At 38.2% G+C, this 19,767-nt stretch overlaps 1 protein-coding gene across 15 annotated transcripts in view; it reads right to left on the reverse strand.

Moving 5' to 3' along the window:
* Para (sodium voltage-gated channel paralytic) overlaps positions 1 to 19,539 on the reverse strand; it is a 48,107-nt gene extending 28,568 nt beyond the window's left edge. For 6 of the 15 annotated variants that reach the window (XM_077425282.1, XM_077425285.1, XM_077425283.1 and 3 more), the window contains exons 1-12: positions 19,368 to 19,539; positions 12,031 to 12,186; positions 11,239 to 11,444; positions 9,207 to 9,335; positions 7,506 to 7,597; positions 6,556 to 6,768; positions 6,155 to 6,215; positions 5,671 to 5,980; positions 5,188 to 5,493; positions 2,169 to 2,621; positions 1,717 to 1,810; positions 1,564 to 1,632 (exon numbers count right to left, since the gene is read on the reverse strand). In XM_077425282.1, the coding sequence (XP_077281408.1) occupies positions 1,564 to 1,632; positions 1,717 to 1,810; positions 2,169 to 2,621; positions 5,188 to 5,493; positions 5,671 to 5,980; positions 6,155 to 6,215; positions 6,556 to 6,768; positions 7,506 to 7,597; positions 9,207 to 9,335; positions 11,239 to 11,444; positions 12,031 to 12,186; positions 19,368 to 19,514 (2,236 nt within the window). In that variant the 5' untranslated portion in view covers positions 19,515 to 19,539. Of the gene's footprint in view, positions 1 to 1,563; positions 1,633 to 1,716; positions 1,811 to 2,168; positions 2,622 to 3,537; positions 3,595 to 5,187; positions 5,494 to 5,670; positions 5,981 to 6,154; positions 6,216 to 6,555; positions 6,769 to 7,505; positions 7,598 to 9,206; positions 9,336 to 11,238; positions 11,445 to 12,030; positions 12,187 to 16,717; positions 16,751 to 19,367 lie in introns of all 15 variants that reach the window. The other 9 variants (XM_077425277.1, XM_077425274.1, XM_077425275.1 and 6 more) reach the window with 3 other exon arrangements.
* Between the last annotated feature and the right edge of the window lie 228 nt (positions 19,540 to 19,767).

The following is a 19,767-nucleotide window of genomic DNA, read 5'->3' on the forward strand; positions in this document are numbered from 1 at the left end:
AAAAATGAGGTAATTTTATTTTAATACTTTCGCCACATAAAAGATTATAAGCTAAAAGCTTATAATCTTAGCTATTAAAATATTATAATAATAGCTGTTAAAAGCTCGTTATGTGTTGTTTTCTTAAAATCGGCAGTAAACATTATTATACAAGAACAATTTTATTAAACTTGTTGGTTAGAAGATATAAATTTTGCTTAAGTTTTTACAAGGTATGCTTCTGCAACGAAAGAATTAAGTGTGTAATATAAGCAATTAATGACGACCAAACGTCAACGTAATTACGTGAAATTTTTCTGAACTCAAATATTTTACAACGAAATGCAATTAACAAACAATATCACGCACGGCTGTACATTTTCCAAACAAAGCGGTGGTGTTATATGCGGTCTTTAGGAAAATATTCTCTGTTTCCACGCGGATGCTTTTACGTCAACGAAATTTACAGACGTAGCGATGTAGCAAAAGTAATTTACAACTTTACGTGCAAAAATTCGAAACTAACATCACAAGTGATCAAATATCTTTTGCGAAGACTAATAACGCGTCGATGAAAATACTCGTTTCTATTTTCGAAATATGCTGATATTGCCGTATTGTGCACCCGAGACAAACACGATAGTGCCCTTCAACGCGGTGGTGATGCAGGTGCAAAAATATTGAGTTTAACCAAAATCGCTGCAGTTTTAAATCGAAAACCAAAGATAAATAAAATTTCTCAATCATCGATGAGAATAAAAGAAGAGAATTAAAAAAATAAATTTTGTTACAATTTCTTTCAATTCATAAAAAAAAAAGAATGGAGGAAATATAAACTAAATAAAATATAAAATTAATATTGAATATTTTTATAAATTTATATATGTGTAAAATATTAATTTAAGTATTAAAAGAATATAATATATTAAATGAAATGAAAATTACCGAGCATTATTTATGATTTATCGACGATTGAGATAATCTGAAAAAAATTGAAGCATAAAGCGACCAGGTTCGTGCAGCTGCGGCGAAAGTGGTAATCTGTGTCACATCGCAGGAAACGAGCAAACTCTGTTTCCCCAAAAAATGCTTTCACCGCCCTCAAGGGCCCGCGGGCCGCAATCGTGTCTTTTTTTCTCGTCGCATCACGCTGCTCAGAGAGACAATATCCTTTTTATATTATTCGCCATTTAAAGGCTTGTTCTCCGTTGAGCAATCGCTGAGACGTGTATCGATCCATCGTATGTAGCGAACCGCATCAATTTACACGCCATGCTCAATCGTAAACAAAAGTATGTACAAGGAACACGAGCATGATCTTAGCTGCGCCAGCTAGGATGAAAATCAAAAATGAAATTTAATCGTTCTACTATGTATGTACAAGGCGCGCGGCCCAGAAATGTCCAGCAAAACAGTATATTAACGCAAGGGAGTAGTATGACGAGAGATTTTAAAACCACAGTGTACATCGAACGGCAGGATGCTCACACGATAAACAAGATATATACATTTGCGATAGGGATGAACAGAAGAGAGAAACTTGAGGAAACTTGATGAAAGATGCGGAAAGGGACGCGATATTACCTCCTTGTTCCGGCGTCTGGCTCTGGCGACCGGCGGCTTGCTCGATTATATTGTTCAGCACCATTACATCTGCGCAAGAATGATAAGATCGAAGTAAGTTTGATTGCTCGGGAGAGCCTGGAGCTATATTCGCTAACTAGTTCGCAATCTCACCCTTCATGTCGACCACGGTGTGCTGTTGAGACGGTTCGATAAACGGATTGTCTTGTTGCTTGGTCTTGCCCATGGGATCTTCCTCGGAAGTTTCCTGAAAATTTGAAATTGTAAACACCTGGATCGCTACGTTATGCGTCGTGCGTTCGAATCTGCTGTAAGGCATCAAATCTTTGTACATTGAGAACTGCGGCATTTTTACGTAAAATATTGCTAAGATCGATACTATTAGAGTCTGCAATAAAGATTGAAACTGATAAGAATATATTCTGCAACTATACAATTATGAATAATACAGACGTATTTTCCACGAAGCAAAGATTTCTGTAATTTAGCACAAACTCCGAAATATTCTATCTTCAATTAGGTCGTCTATTTCCCCGAACAAATCTCTCCCTCTGTTTTTTATGATTATCATACTTGCGAGTTTCTCAAATTTAAAAATCACTTACGAAATGATAAGTTTTCTGATTGGTGTCCGTAAGATGGCCATTGGCCGGCGTAGTCTGTTTGTTATTTCTATTCCTGAGAATCTGCTCTTGCTTGGTGATCGGCTTGCCGATGCTGTCAATGCCGCGGATACCGGGGAAGGCCAGGTCACCATGGGATGTGTAGGAGAGCCGCGAGGCGTGCGAAGTGTAGGACGAGTGACGCGAGCCGAGATTCGCGTAGTACACCGGCACCACGATCGTACCGTTCTCCTCGGACATCGGTGTGACCGCGTTCGAGTCGTCGGCGTAGGGCAGGTGTTCCTGGGCGTCCAAGTACGTCGACAGCACGAGGGGCTTCCGGTCACCGCCCGGCGGTACGAAGCATCGGCCACGACCATTGCGTATCGTGAATTGGTGGCTGCCACGGCTGCTGCGGCGTAGATTGAACGGTGAACCGGGTAGGCTCAGGCTTGCCTGAAATTACAACAAAGCGGACCACCGCTTTTTTTTCTCTCTCTCTCTCTCGCTCTCTCTCTCTCTCTCTTTCTCTCTCTCTCCCTCTCCGTTCTCGGCCCTCTTTTCTGGCAACCGAGGCGAGGGCCAGCCGGAAAGACATCTTTCTCTGTCCTCGGCGATGTGATTCCCTTAGAACGATTGTGACATTTCTCGCGAAATTGATCGCGACCTATCACAACGCTTAACGGATCGAAGAGTCACGAGCTGTGATACGTGAAGATTTTAGCTGGCATTGTTTGAAATAGAATAATAGATTTTCGACCATGATCTTATTGGCTGAATGCAAAAGCGATATTTAGAAATTTAAAAGATTTATTTATTTAAATTTAGAAGATTATACAACAGGTAACTCTTCAAACACAATCCCATCCCGCTTTCCTACTTTAACTAATCAGTTACGAAATTGACCGAACACGATGATCGACCGGTAGTATATATATAATATATGTATTGAGCTGCCTATATATATCTGGTTGTTGTCTTTCTAAGTAAACCGTGAATTAATTCTTCCAATGCTACGCGCGACATTGATCGTTCTTCGTAATTAATTAAAAGAAAAAAGATTGATCGCTCAACGAGACTTGTCTCGATGAAATTGCTCGCGGTGGATCATTATTACATAAAAGACGCGACACGATCGATCATCGGTGATGGTCCGCGCTTGTCTCGACTCAGGAATGGAAATCCGTGAGGATGAACGGGCGCGTGATAACATACGCGATTCACAAGACATCGCCTGAAAGCTGCGAGTCGTAACGCGCGAGATATTGATGAATGGCGTCTCGAAGATGGCGAGATCGTGTGATCGGGTCCTATGGTGCTATTTAGTGTACGTACGGTCGGTGCTGACAGACACACGTCGTGACACACGTACCTTCCGCAGGCTTTCCTGGTAGGCATAAGTAAACTGGCCATTAGCGGCGCGAGGGACCTTAAGAAAAAAACAAGAAAAGATATCTCCTACCAAACGGCTCGTAACGTGATCTAATATGTACACCAACGAGGCACTCGAAATAGGTATGGAGTATCACATAACACTTGCAGAAGCACACATAACACAATTGTAGATGGAGAGGTGGAGAAAGAGAGAGAGAGAGAGAAGAAAGAAAAATACGGCTATGTAAAAGAATATTTTTGTGAGTGGAGAAATTATCGAATCTAGTAAAGGTCTAGTAAAGTAAATGTGTAGAGACACGAAGATCGGCGGTTACGTCCGCGATCGAATTGCGTCAATTAGAGTGATGCATATTAGCATACTTGAAAACAGTCAATTTTTCACGTTACCTTTTAATTCGAGACTTGCTTGTTTGTTAGATAAAGAGAAATAAATAGAAAAATTAGTCCATTGAAATTTTCGTGTCAGGTAAATAGCGTTTTCGAGCATCGATATTAGGCAATTAGCCGATATATTTCGTATCTCCGTTAACTATTAATCGTATATACTAAGCATATACTTCTCTGCATGCATGGCTCTGTAAAATAGGATTGAAACGTATGTTCAATATGCGCCGTGTCGTTATACGGCCGAAATTCAGTGTCCCGCGCGTTACTACCCGCAAACGCAGGATCGAGGCAGCGATATTCGACACATTGAAACTGTACGATATAACTAGGGCGAATGATTAACGGGAGATAGTGACAGGCTCTATGCGTAAAGCAACCTATCCAAAAGGGTTATGACATCATAATACGAGCAATCGAGATACGCAGCGAGTCCCAAAAAAGATTTATATGAATAGCAGAGCGTTGATTGAATTAACCGAAAATTAACAGTTTCTTCGTCAAAATTCGATTAATGTAGCAGTAGTGAAAATTCAATTATTAAATTATGGAGAGTAATTACGTGGATACAAGAATTTAATGTTTCTTGTACATTTGATAAAAGATCTAGATAAAAAATTTCTTCGAATTACAACTCCGAAATTGGTAGACTTTTTTGGGACATCCTATATATGCCAAGCATGCTACAGAGCGGCGGATGTTATAGGAAGGCTCGACTCGTCGCGATTTTTTTCTTTCTTTATGTGTTCAAAACATATGATTAAAAAAATAATCAAGATACGTCAGGATTATAATTATAGGAGGGATATACAATCTTGTTGAATGTATTTTGCTTTCGATTTTATCTATTTGATATCTGCGTACCAACACACAGTAATAAATTATTACCAAGTTCGCCTAATTGCCTAGATTTGTATTCGCCATTCGCCGAGTTTGCCCTAATGACCTAAAAAGTCTCTTCATCAACCGGGCTAATAAATATAATGCATCATCATCCGAGTCCTATGTTCCGGAAAGCGGTGATTTCGAACTGAAGCAGCCGATATTCCGATATTCGCGATTTCAATCGCAGACTATCGACGAGTCGAGTCGGATTGAATAGCCTCGCATAAGTTGCTCTCGTAGGAGCGAGGTCGGAGGGGGGAGAGGAGATCGTGAGGTTGATAACAGGGCCACGATAGATTACGACGCGTAAAAAGGTCGATATGTATATATATCGTACATTATCCAACCGGATACTTACGGCGCTGACTTTCCGCACTTTATTGGCAGCGCTGTGGTTGTTGTTGATCTGCTTGATGTGCCTCTGATCGCCGGCGGACTCGATCGAACGTATGCTCATCTTCTCCTTATTGTTGTCGTCGTTGCCCTTCTCCTGGCCGACGAATAGCTCGTAGCTGTGACACGAGAACTCCGACGGGGATTTGACGATCTGATTTGCAGCTTCCGTGGCGGCGGCGGCGGCGGCCGCCGCTGCTTCGCGCGCTTCGTGCGCTGCAGCCCTCGCCGCGAGCTTATTCTCCTTCGCTATTGCAGCTTCCTCGGCTTCCTATTAACATTAATCGATCGTGTCAATTCTTCTAATTTAATAATTCACGAATCTTAGGCCTAATTTTGCGAAATAATGAATTTATTTGTCAAGAAAGACTCTTCATCCTCAGTCGATGAAAAGCTTCAGTTGGTATCTCAACATTTTTCTTCTAAAATCGATTCCAGTATCATTTACCCTCATAGCCTCTTCCTCGGCAGCCTCCTCCTCTTCCGCTTTCTTCTGCAACTCGTCGTACGACATCGCGACAATAGCGAGGATCAAGTTGACAAGATAGAAGGATCCAAGGAAGATGATCACGATGAAGAAGAGCATGTGCCACGGCCCGGCCGATCTTAGCACCAGTTGATACAAATTCTCCCAATAATCCTGAGTCATGAGACGAAAGGCAGAGAGCAATGCCCAACCGAAAGTGTCGAAACTCGTGTAACCGTAATTCGGATTAGTACCGAATCCTTGTAAACACGTGTATCCAGGAAGGCACTGCCTGTATTCGGAGAATATTATTTTTTCACGTGCTCTTTGCATCGGTATCGCAAATATATGTATATTTCCGGAAGAACTCTTTCCACTAACGTTGGTTCTTTCTTAATAGGTATATTAATCTTAAATTCGTTTAGCTAACAGTATTATTATAAATAAAAATGAATTATCAACTTACCCCGCCCCCGATGAATTTCCACATAAGGGTATATTTTTAGCCTCGTCCATGTACCAATTACCTGTATATGGAAACGATTTAATAATCAGATATGCGATTTAATAATCGATTATCGAAAATTAATTTTAAAGAAGACTTATCTTTGTAAAACAACTATTTAGTACAAATAATAAACGCAGCTTATTTATTACATTTGTTTAAAGAGGCATTATATTGAAATAGTTGAATTAATCTAGATTGCTAATCATATTTTGATATCGTCAATCATACGAACGTTTGAAAGACCAACGTCACAAATATTTTATTCTTTTATTGCAAATAATATTCGGATTCCTCTTTTTACAAGCTGTAGACTTGTTTTTTTTATTTTAAATTTAATTTTACGAAGAACCGCGACTTACTTTCGTTATTATTGAATCGAATCCAACTCTCGTGGGTGAGATTACCCCAGGAGCCGTCCTCAGGAAAGTTCTTTATACATTTTTGCGTGAGGACCCCCATGTAAATCTGAAGACCCATCAGCGCAAAGACGGAGAGGGAGAACATCGTCAGGATTATCACATCGCGCAGATTCTTCACGGATTCTATCACAGCGCCGACAATGGTTTTCAGACCTAGACAACGAGAACAGAATAACAGTAGATTCGTAGCGTGAAAATACAGCAATAGCGGCGGCAATCTGGAGAAGTACCGATTGACTTGTCGTGCGAGAAAAGGCAGTTTAATCGAGACAGGCATATGGATAAAATGCGAAATGAACATCTTTCTCAGAAGACTCGATAAAAAAAATATATATAATTTTAAACTTAAAATAAAATTTTTAATGGAGAAGAGCATCACGACGCACGCGATTTTATGGATAGCGACATAGAAATTTGTCTAATATTATATTCAGACGAGAGACCCGTTCAGTGCACAACCTACAGCTTACAAAATGAAAAATGAAATACATGAAGGCCATCAAAAGCATATTTTTTTACGATAAATCGCTTGATACGATATACGATCAAATTTTCTCTGTCTCCATCCACGTTCAAAGCAGTTTCGTGCATCGAGTTCGATAGTTCGTTTCGCGAAATCGGTGGGAAGAGCGAAAATAAGGGAAAATGGGGAGAAAGCAAACCAATGTAAAATGAATCGAATTTGTCGGGATAAATATCGGGCGGACGTATACCGTAAGAATACCAGGTGACAAACGGAACGATGATGCGAAGGGCGATACAAGCTGCAGTAAAATGGAACTGTTGTAGATATGTGATGAGATACGGAAGACGTACACAGCGTTCGCGCAAGTGTTGTCTAGAACCACTATGTATTTGCGTCTACGACCATTTCTATATTCTAAGCATACCTGGTACAATAGCGACAGTCTTCAAGGCTCGGAGGACTCGAAATGTCCTGAGAGCGGCAAGGTTGCCTAGATCTATGCCCATCGTCACATAACTGTAATACACCCGAACATCACACACATTACAGTGATACAAACAAAAAGATAAAACAAGTTAGAGAAAATCGGGGCGGGGGTTACGTAGTTACGCAAACGGTTACTCGCTACTTTTCCTATTTCCTACCAAAAAATCTGCACGAACTGCAATGTGTATCGTAAGGTAGCTATTACTGCATGCACGATTCAATGTAACATGCCGCGTATAACTTGCCACGGGTTTCGAGATTGTTTTTCCAACGTATCTCCCAAGCTTATTTATTTCCGTCAATATTTTTTCTCTTTTGAAGATACGATTAAATTATTTTTAGCACTGCTATGTATATTTAATTTAAATAATATTATATTATTCTTTATTTTTGCAAAAAAACGATCTTTCAAATTCTTGTTCTCTCGCTCGAAAAATATAGTACCGCATCAAAAAAACTTCAAGAGTTTGCTCTAACGAGTACTTTCGACTCATCGAAGTAGAATAAAATCGGTCTAATTCTTGTTTTCTAGGTTTGTCATCAAAATGAAAAAACTAGATATTTTGAAAAAAATAATGACGATATCTCAAATATTATGAAAGATTATGCTGAATCTCGTGGCACGCGATCTCGGCTGTGTTACGAGCCGCGGTTGAGTACTCGTTTATCGAGTGAAACGTATACACGTATCGATCATCTATGAACAATTACTGAAGTAAGAATGTATGTATATAGATACGTACTAAACTACAACAATTAGTCAACTGACTCGACGACTCGACGTAAGAGTACTAATGTCTAATCAACGTATTACGAATGGCAATTAAGAACTCCTTGTTTAAGATCACTAAAAGAGACAAGAAATAATACTATCCCTATCTAGATGAACTAATTTAAGTACCTAAAATATATATATAAGTACACCTCAGAGCGTGTATGCGTGTATGCGCGTTCGTGTCTGCGTGGATTGTGAGGCGTAATGAACGAAGATCGAATATATATATATATATATATATATATATATATATATATAAGTATATAATCGATGCTACGAAAGTCTTACTTTAGCGTACTCAACGGATCTAGCGGAGAAGTCTACTGTCATAACCTGGAAAGATCTAACTTGATACTAATTAACGTTTCGTGAATAACTCTTCAGTATACACTTCCGATCTAAAATTGCCAATTCAAAAATTGCGATTTTGATTACCGTATTTGTCGTCGTAACATGATTTAGTAATCCACTTCTTTTTCTATTCTGTTAAGAGCCAATTGATTCATTTAATTCGACACTGTTAAAATAACTTATAAATAGTTTCTGTAAAAGTCATCGTATATGCCATAAATTATTTCAAGTCCGAGGGAAATAAGGGTCCGATAAATTCTAGTCTTCATAATAACGTTTCTTTTTACAAGGTCGAAGTAATTAGCACGATGTATAATTTATAAAAAGATAAGAGCGATACTTGGGCACTTCCATTAGTATCCACAAAATCTCCACGACTTTTTCTCGACAAAATGGCGACGATCCTTTTGTCCACCATACTCTACCGTATACTCCGTTTTTTTTTATTTTTCTCTTAATTTTTCTTTCTTCTTGCCTTTCTCTCTTTAAGAAGAATAAGTTTTAACTACTCACGCTAAAGCTATAACTACGAAGTCGAGCCAATTCCATGCATCTCTAAGATAGGTAAAAGGCTGCAGAATGAAACCCCTCGCCATCACCTTAACGGCGGACTCAAATGTGTAGATGCCCGTAAATATCACTCTGAAAATAACAAACACACCACTCAGCTGTTTAAATGCGCCTCATGTGATTCTCTCTACCACCTAACACGCTTAAAATCGCATGTGAACGGTATTCTCGCGCAAAAATGTGATCATAGCCATAATACTACAACTCGTTAAAATATTTCCACCGTATATCTCGTAATTATTTCCTATTCCTAATTATTACAAATTATTACATATATTTACTATTATATATTTACATATTGTGTAAATCTTACGGCAGTAGAACTAATCTATCAGTAAACTCATTGTCAGAAACATGCCAGTGATGAAATTACACATTAATTAGCATGATCACTTTTGCCAGCGAGACTAATCGCATCTAAACTCGGCGTTAATTTCTGACATCTATTTAATCCCTGCAAATAATCTATTGGCATCTATATTTCATTGTATAGATTAACTACTACACTCGCATCTCAGGCACGGTACACGCGAACGAATTACTCACGCGAGAAATAGTCAATAAAAAAAAATAGTTTATCACACTTAACCGTAATATTTCAATTAAACACAAGAAGCATAAAAATAAAAAAAAATAAAAAAATAAAAGTCAGGTTTCTCCAATTCTTCATTTATATTTATAACATTAATGCTGACATATATAATAGTTATTTATCACTAAAAGTTCACCTTAAAAAGTTTACGTATTGTTCTTCAAATTTTGAGACATTCCCGACAATGATATCCGCAAATTTGCAGCACACTGCATGTTGAATCGTTCGCGCGATTTGTTACCCGTCGCCTAGTGTGCTATCTCTAGAGAGACTAATACAAAACTTACCAACGGAATACAATTTATCACAGTCTCTACTCATATATTAGAGCTATAACATGTAGAACATGTAGAACATTTCTTCAAGTATCTATACAACACAGGTGATCACGCCGTAAGCCTTCGATGAGATTTTTTCTAGTTAAATAAATATCGAAACAGCTAAACGTGGCAGTGAAAAAGACGAGTTAAGTTTTGAAACTCAAAAATAAATAACCGACGACGATAAACGCATCTCCAGCTTATATAGGCATATGTCGGTATAGACTAAGCTATATAAAATTACAATTATTTAATGACAAGCTTTTAAGTGTGTATCACCCCAGTCATCGCAGAATCCTTATACATATATCGTAGAAAGTAAAAACATTTTTGTTCATTTTTCTTACGTATCGTTTGCGTTTGCAAAATGCGACAATGAAATTTATTTGTTGAACTTATTTTTTTCTTCTTTCGAAGTATTAAATACTTCGAAAACGGTTGTTCGAAAACTAATCAAGAAAATAGATAAATAAAATCTAATTAGACGGATAATTCAATATCACCATTGAGATGAATAATATTAAACGATTTTTAAATAATTGCATAATAATTACTAGCGTATTTCGTTGTAAATATTAAATGGGGTTGACAACGTCAATGTGATATTAATTTTTAATATGTAAGCAAATACACTTCTCAAAATAAAAATAATTTCAAATCAGTGATAGAAAAAATACAATTTTATATAATTTTGCAAGGAATAATCGTAGAATCATTTTCAAAAGAATATTTTAAAATCTAAAGACTTAAAAGAGTCTTTAACTAAGATTCTAAAGATTTTTTAAGAATTTAGATTTAAAATGTTTTTCTAAAAAATGGTCATTATTTTTCGCAGAGTTTCATCATATTTACTATCAATTGAAAATGGGAATTTAATTTTGTCCAGATGTGTGCTTTACAGATTTAGGCCAGTGTTTAAAACTTTTAATTAGAGTCTCTTCAATAGTTTTATTTCTGATATAAGAGCGAAAAAGTTTGGCTTTCCGCTTGTTACAAGTACTCGCTCATCCATCATCGTCGATAAAGTCACGATTCGCAAATAAAAACTGCGAGAGATACTCACTCGGTGGACTCGATGGCGGGCGTGGCGGTCATGATCATGAGTATACAGTTAACCAATATTGTAGTGATGATGAAGAGGGAAAAGAGCGGGTGGACCAATATATATATGGCCACCCGCCGTATAGGATTGAACGGGTCGAGCATCCACATCGCGTCCGTCGCTGAGAATCTGAATATATCCTTTCCCTTGCTAATGACGACGAAGGTCTACGAACAGACACATATCACGAAATTCATTCGGTCAGATATTACGAGTAAAAAGTCCAGAAATAGATGGATAATCGTTTATGAAAATCGTTATTAGTGTTAATGTGTTGCGGATTTAATGTGCTTTAAAAAAGTAGAGACATTGATTAAAAATATAGCTTTCAATGAGATCTCGTATTAAAATAATTGTCTCGGTTTAACTAATATAAATAAAGAGATTTTTTGAACATAATAATAATGTACCATCAATCATATAAGATAATTAATCGACCCGCAAAAAATATATTTTTTAATTTATTTTAACATGAGTTTTTCAACTTCCGATTTTTACGGTTCTACGCGCTTGGTAGACTTAAATTATAAAAGATCTCGATATAGATGTACGGCTTTTAACGCACCATTATAACCGTAAAATAGTTATACAAAGCAATTACGAACTTGAAAGCTAAAGTTTCAAAATAGCTACGTCAAATGCAATCATAGTGAGCGGCCGCTCGTTAGAACCCACTCTAATGTTCCGCATCTCGCGAAAACTCAGTTTTCTCTAAAAGAGAGTTAAGCTAATTAGTGCATCAATGTCTGGTACCCTTTGATTGTGGTAGAAGCTATCAATATCCTCGAGAGGTGTGGAGGCCAACTCGGCTGGAAAATCGTTGTGCATTCGGACCGGGATCGACGCTCCCTGCTCAAACATTGGATCCGGCTGAGGACCTTCGTCCTCGTCCTCGTCATCATACCGTACCTGCGAACGAGATGCTCGTAAGATTATTTCTACACGCGTATTTTTTCGCCATATCGTTACGCCGCGGCACTTTGCCTAAGCAAAAAATATGTTAGAATCTTCGCAGATAAATATTATCGCAAGTAATTGAAATGTAAAAGATATATCATTGTAATTCAAATTCTATCGAGAGAACAGAATTATTTGAGTGATTGAAACATTCCTTTTATCGAAGCGAATATGTCAAGGATATATATGATGCCGAGAAAAAAAACTGATCTCGCCCGCTTATCATACTTGAAATTTTATAAAAATTCTTTTTAACGCGTTTCATTATTTTCACATTAAAACCGCGTATAGAAAATCAAATTGGGCCATCGCATATATCACGTTTCATATTCGAGCATGAAAAGTAAAAATAATCGAGCAATCGATGATATAAATATTTCCAAAATACCGCGATTTCTTCGACCGTAAATTAAACGGACAATAGGTTTGGCTATATGTATGTACAGTTGCATTTCTATATTCAACGATGACATATCGCGTAATACAGAATCTAATACAAAATTAATTTTCAAATATTTCAGAGTAATTCTTCATTATTCATGACACAAGAATGTCGTATATAACGTAAAGAAAAGATCGAGATATAACACAGAAATGCATATTACGAATATGATTCCGAAGCTTTTCTCCAGTATTATATAAATACATTTTAATATAATTATGTCTATATATTTTTATATGTAAATACTAATTATTTAATACTAATCATTGTCAAATACTAATTTTGTTAACTCAAGCGCAATCTTTTGTAATTAATATCTTAGTATTCTTTTTTATATTGTAAAATATTTGATGCAAGATTTTTTCATGAAAATGTGCCTTTAAAATATATATTTACGAGCACGGCTTGTAGCACGGCTAGAAATATAAACTTGACCGTATAGAAGGACGGAAACCATATGGCAGCGTATGTAGAACGCGAACGTGAAATATTCAGTGCCGTCGTATGAATATTCGAACAAATCGCTTCTTTGGAAATATTCATCCGTGTACTTTTCTAAGTGCACCAGTCATTCATAACCCGCTTTTAGATGAGCTCAATGCGTTGTACCGCATCGTCGTTTGCCTGTGCATCACAAAACAAAATCTCAACCGTGTGATTTAGTGAAAACGGTATAGTAAGCGTATTGCGTGCGACTATATATCACATATTTCAAACGAGTGGAAAATCTCGTTATTCTCAGAAAGGCCAGATATCCGAAGCAAACTTACTGAGTCCCGTGATCGCTGATAAAACTCGGAAAATTATCATTACGTTAATTGATGTACTTTGGCCAATAGCTTGCCACAATAAGATCACGGCAGTGTGAAAGGCGAAGCCAGTAGAATACTGATGTATTCACGCTGCAAATTTGATCGGTGCTAAAAACGGGTCGTGAACATACGAACCTGAAGAAGGTCCACGCGATCTGCTCGACTTTGGCCCCTCCTACGGCTCGAATCTCTGACAAGTCTTAATTAGAGATACGAGATACTATTCCTATTTTTTTCTCTATGCCGACTCGACTGATACTAGTTTGCCTAACGCTCTAGACTCTAGACACAATAGCTCTATTCTAGTCTCTATCCGATCTCCGCCGTAGCGGAACACGGTAACTAGTCTTCATCTATTCAGGGCACAGTCGCGCACAAATTGATATAAAAGCGTATGCATGGCAAATAAATGTCTCAACCGAAATAAAGCGCTCGCATTATATATCTCCCCATGGACCACGGAGCGTTCGTTCGCATTCTATGTTTATGCGCTTATGTAAATTTATGCGCGGTGAGTTTAAGACCTTAACCACTAAACGATCCGTCGCCGACATGTTCACTTCGCAAAAGCCGTAAAATGCGACAGAATCCCGCAGATGATGGATATGAGATCCGTTCAATCGATCTCGGGATGCGGTGATGCATCTCAATTGCGGTTCCTTTTAGAATTACGTGTCAGAAATTTAGGTGAGTGTCCTATACCTAAATAAAAGGCTAAAATCCGTGTCTAGATGACTAGGTCTAATTGTAAGTTGCGCAAGCCAAGTGTCTGCCGAGCCCTGCGCGCGAAAGCTCTAAACTCGTGCTCGTGCGTGCCGAAAGTTTCGAAACTCGTGGTCGAATCTCGAGGGAAACTCGAGCCGGAGTCTGACCCCGTACATTATCGGATTTGACCACGAGGCTAGGAGAAGCATACAAGCGTAGTGCGCGAGAAACGCAGGAAATCGAATTCCCGTTCTCGCGCGAACTTGACTTTCGTCGGGAATCGGGAATAACAAACACGCCGTGAAGGCGCCGACGGAGATTAAGATGTTCCGAGCTGTCTGCCGATCCGCCGTAGAATGACAAAGTTTTCTCCTTATGGAACTTCTTATTATCGCGACCAACTATAAAATCAATACGATTCCAGAGAATGCACACCGCGTGGCTGTGCGCGACTCGCGCACTTTGCTTTAAAAGCAGCTGAGACAATGCGCGCTGGTTCATCAAGAAAAAAAAACAGGATTAAGAAAGTCAGCGTAAGCGTTGCACGTATATGGCAATACGATCTGTGTAAGCGTCACCAGGCGACCGCGACCTCCGCTCGAAATATTTATGTCGTACGTTATATACTGCGCATCTCCGTATTGCCACTTCGTAGGCGTCTCTTGGTAGCGAAACTTTTTAAGACCGCGCTCATATATATCTCGTCAGAAATTACGTATTTTAATTTATTACTTGAACCCAAATATGCACGAGTTAGGTGCGCTGGAAGCGATCTTTGATATCAGATCATATCAGGTTTAATGCATCTCTAACGTGTATCCCTTGAATCATTGCGCAATCGAGTCTGGGATTAATTGTGACAGTTTTAATAAAATGTTGATTCGCTCGTCAAAAGCAAAAGAATTTTGGTACATTTGCGAGAGATGTATATAGAATTACTCATCTCTCTCGGCGTTTACAGCACTCGAGAGTTCGAAACATCGCGCAAATTATGTCGTCCCGTTACAATTGATCCCAAGCTCTCTCCTACGAGCGTGTTATAAAGCGCTTTCAAAGCACAGAGATTCTGGAAGCAACAAATATTTCGAGGGAAAGCCGCGCGTTAAAGCGTATAAAGCATAGCTCGCGCTCGATTGTAAGACGTCAAGACACTTGCCAAGGAAAGTATATTCGTGTATTTGCAAACAACCAAAGGGCAATATACAAAAGCACGCTGCTTTGTATCGTGTGCGTGTTTGCATGTGTGTGTGCGTGTTTGCATGTGTGTGTGTGTGTGTGTGTGTGTGTGTGTGTGTGTGTGTGTGTGTGTGTGTGTGTGCGCGCGCGTGTGTGCGTGTGTGCGTGTGTGCGCGTGTGCAAATCGTGAGACTTCATCATGTTCTTGGCCACGATGCAATATCCAGAAGAGGGGATATTCGCGATCGCGATAAGAAAGATACTCGACATTGAGATATCACGGAGGCGAATCGCGCCTGTTCCCGCTAAGAATAGTCCCCAAATTAATTAATCAAAACGTTTCGAATTCAATGCCTCGCGGATTAAACTTGCACATCTTTGGTATCTGGTCGATATATCGATTTGGGATGATGACGCTCGGGAATCAATATACACCGTGGCACGCAGAAAACTAGGGATTGAAACCTTTATAACTGCGACCATCTAATCCAATGAATACAAATTCTTCTTTAATCGATTATAACGTTCGAAAAAGAATTAGATTTAAAAATCGTAAAAGTTCCCGAGCTTATTACGACCAATTTAAGATATCAGAAAAGATATTGCGCCAGAAAAATTCGCGGAAGATAGCATTTAAAAAAATATACTACTGTTTTATTTTATAGTTCAAAGGTAACAATAATAAATGATTATGTAATATTATTTTAATTTTATTAGTCCCTTTTGTTCCATTTGCTCATTAATCTTTGATATTTAAGTATTTGCCCTCAGGAAATGTTATAAGGGAAAATACTTGAATATAAAAAATTAATGAACAAATGAAACAAAAGGAACTAATAAGATTATAAAATAATTTGTAAATTAATAATTAACTTAAGTAAAATCTGTGTAAAATTTCAATATATGTAAATGCAGTTTCGAATATGCTACGAAGGTGTGGAATCGTTCGCGACCATTACCGAAAATATCGATTTTTCCTCTACATTCGCGGGGAACTGAAAAGTTCATTATTCTTGTTTTCAATCCCTGCAAACAAAATGCAAGCAAGTATCGTATCATATGTGTGGCGTTGGACAGTGAGTGAGTGACGCGTGTCTAGTCGATCGATCGGCCAAATGCTGCCAAGTGAGGAAAAATCGTGAGATCGTGTGCGCGCGGCGCGTGTCTGTTTGCGCACGGGTTCATGTTCACGGTGTGCATGTGTGTGTGCTGTATATATATATATATATATATATATGTATGTCAGCATATATGACGTGTACATGTGCACGTGTATATGTTAGTAAGGTAGAAGAGTCGGATGTGAGATAGACAGAGTGGTATTACTTAGCGTGACGTAACGTCTTACTTCTTTTTTCTTTTTCTTCCGTCCATAACCTCCCTGAAATTGGAGAAATGGAGAAACAGTCGTTACACACAGAGATACAGAGAATACGGGAGAGAATCGGTGAATGAACAGAGTAGAAAAAAAAACAATATGCCAATATGCGGTAACAAGGGGGTGAGCGCGATAAGATGGGATCAATCCGTAGCTTTCGGGAAAGTAACAACTGGATCGAGCGAGTTCAGAAAAAAAACATAAAGAGACAGCGAGAGAAAGAGATTAAAGGGATAGATGGCAAGGAAAGGAGAAGAAACACAATGTTACATCACGACATAGACACACGACGGGAAATACATAGGATTAGACAAGCCGAAAAGAGGGTTTCCAAGCACATGAAGTTTGATCAGGACTGGATTAACTGTTAGAAAAACACGGTTTGTCTGGGAATTCGGAGATACTTTTCACAGAGAATTATATCCCGAGTCGTTGTCAACTATTTTAAGATACTTTGGGAAATTTTGCTAGTATGTGAACTTTATAACTTCAAACGTTTGATTATAACGTAGTTTCTGCTACAATTAATAGGGGAATGCAATAATTTATCTGTCTAAAAATATGCTAGTTAATTCACAAACTCTTTACAATATATTTAAAAAAATGCAAAAATAGAAAGTTGATATATTCTTAGATTTTGAAGATTTATTACAGAGAGAGAGAGAGAGAGAGAGAGAGAGAGAGAGAGAGAGAGAGAGAGAGAGAGAGAGAGAGAGAGAGACGGGATCGATGATAATCCAGTCTTGATCTCGCTTCTCTCTCTCGTTCTCTCCTTGACCTTTCATCGCTAGAGTATAATACAAGGAGGCAATAAAAGGAGAGGATTTGCTCCTCTTGGGAAAGTAATTTTCAAACAGGGCGATCAATGTTGAACGATAGACGCCGTGGAGGAGGAAGGTTAATAAATAAATCCGCTCCTTTTATCGGCGTTGCTGTTATAGCCGTGGGGCAAATTAGGATCGCTAATTATAAGGATGTAAGGGACTCATTCGTTGGGGGTTTACATTAATACACTTCTCCGTGATAATCATCTCCCATCGCGTGGGACTCGCGCGTTATTCATTAACGCGAGTGCGACGAGAAGAAAGAGTGGAGGTGGCCACGATACATGAGCGATATTCACGCACATAAATAATGTATATATGTATATATATTTATATAATATTTATATATGTATCTCTCTCTCTCTCTATGTATAAGTAGGCACAGAGAGATGAGTGGCACTGCAGACATCGAGCTTCGTACGTGACATATCTTTCGTAACACACACACAGTACTCGACGAAAGATATATGTATGTATGTATGTATGTATGTACATATTATACATATAAACAAAAAAATGAGTTTAAATAGTCGTCAGTAGAGAGATAGTTACATCCTCACTACGATAGATCAAGCGAACAATCAATGGGACAATCGAATGGATGAGGGAAACAGATGAATCTGTTGCAATTTGTCATATGTAAGAGAAGAAGAATGTAAGGGAAAGAACAGATTTCGCATACGGCGCTACAGCTAGGCATAGGAAAGTTAACGATAAGGCAACTCATACTTAAGATCAATCAATAAAAAAATTGAATATATCAAAGAACATAATATCTCTCACAGAACAAAAATATACAAATTGAATAGTACAATCTAAAATTTTGTTAATATTGATGTATACCTTAAATCTCGTTGTTTGTTTATTCAAATAAATTGAATTTTATATCAAGTGCATTTAAAAAGTGCGGTACTGTTTTATTACTCTTGATATTTTCGAACGCGTATTTTATTCAGTTCATATTCTGTTTATTCTCTCTACTTGTTTTGTTTGACTGTGTACTTACTTCATTAATTAAAAATGTTTTTTTCGCTGAAATGTTTTATAAGAAGAAATTTTAGTGAAGATCTTTTATAATAATGAACGTAACACAATCTTAAGTATGAGCAGCATTTAATGCGAAACTCTTAGCGCATTTACACAAGCGCCTGTGGGCGCAATAGCTATCAGTTAAGAAATGAATTTTTCGAAAGCTCTAAGATAATTTGTTGTGCAATAGGATTTTCAAATTAAACTAATGTGACATCTTTTTCGTGAAAACTTTTAAATTTTTATTGTTACATTGCTCGTCTCGTATGAATAGGTATGTACACATGAATATGTACAAAAAGGACAGTAATTATACAAGAAAATTAATCGATCGCACAATCGAGCTTGGCAGGAAAGTTAGCAGCGTCAGATAAATGTACCCGCTAACGTTAATCAGTATATGACTAACTGAAATGAAAAATTATACAACGGATAACAACAGACTCGAAATAGCGAGTTTGGAGAACAATAAGCATATGTTCAGCGAACATTTACGCAAAGCATATCTTTGGAATTATCCGCTATCATCTTTTTAGAGTTCAAATAATATTTTTTCGAGACTTCCGTGAAATAATTCGGAAGGATCTCGGAATGCCTGAACGCGATCGTCATGGAACGACCACGTAATTTATTTGGCGCTACTTAAGGGGTATCCTACGAACTACTACGAAGTACGCATATGACGAATTATGTGTCGATGTAGTTAATGCGCGAAGAAAATTAGAAGTACGCGATCGTGCGACGAGCGCATACGGTCGCGTTCATACCTCGCCTTCCGCTCTTCTCTGCTGAAGCTCCTTCTGCCTGGCCTCTTCCTCGGCAATGCGAGCCTCGATCGCTGCCAGGGATTCCCGCGTGAACGGACGGAACAAACTTCTTTCTTCCTCTGATAGAGAGTCAGAATCTTCGGACATTGTCTAGGCTGCGCACAGCTGAGCCACCTTCCTGCGAATGCAAGTCGCGATCAGTGAAGAAACTATCACACATTACACTAGATAACATAAGAACGGATGCGAGAAAACGAAGAGATAGACGAGGAAAGAAGAATAAACAATAATATCAACCAACAGTAATTCTGAGCATTCGAAGCTCGATTATCCACTCTGTAGATAGTGTAGATTAATAAACGATGACAACACCGTGGAATCCGCGAAGCTGTTAAATAAT

The sequence above is a fragment of the Temnothorax americanus genome, unplaced genomic scaffold, assembly GCF_048541705.1.
Source record: "Temnothorax americanus isolate GAGA-0224 unplaced genomic scaffold, ASM4854170v1 Scaffold9, whole genome shotgun sequence".
NCBI lineage: Eukaryota > Metazoa > Arthropoda > Insecta > Hymenoptera > Formicidae > Temnothorax > Temnothorax americanus.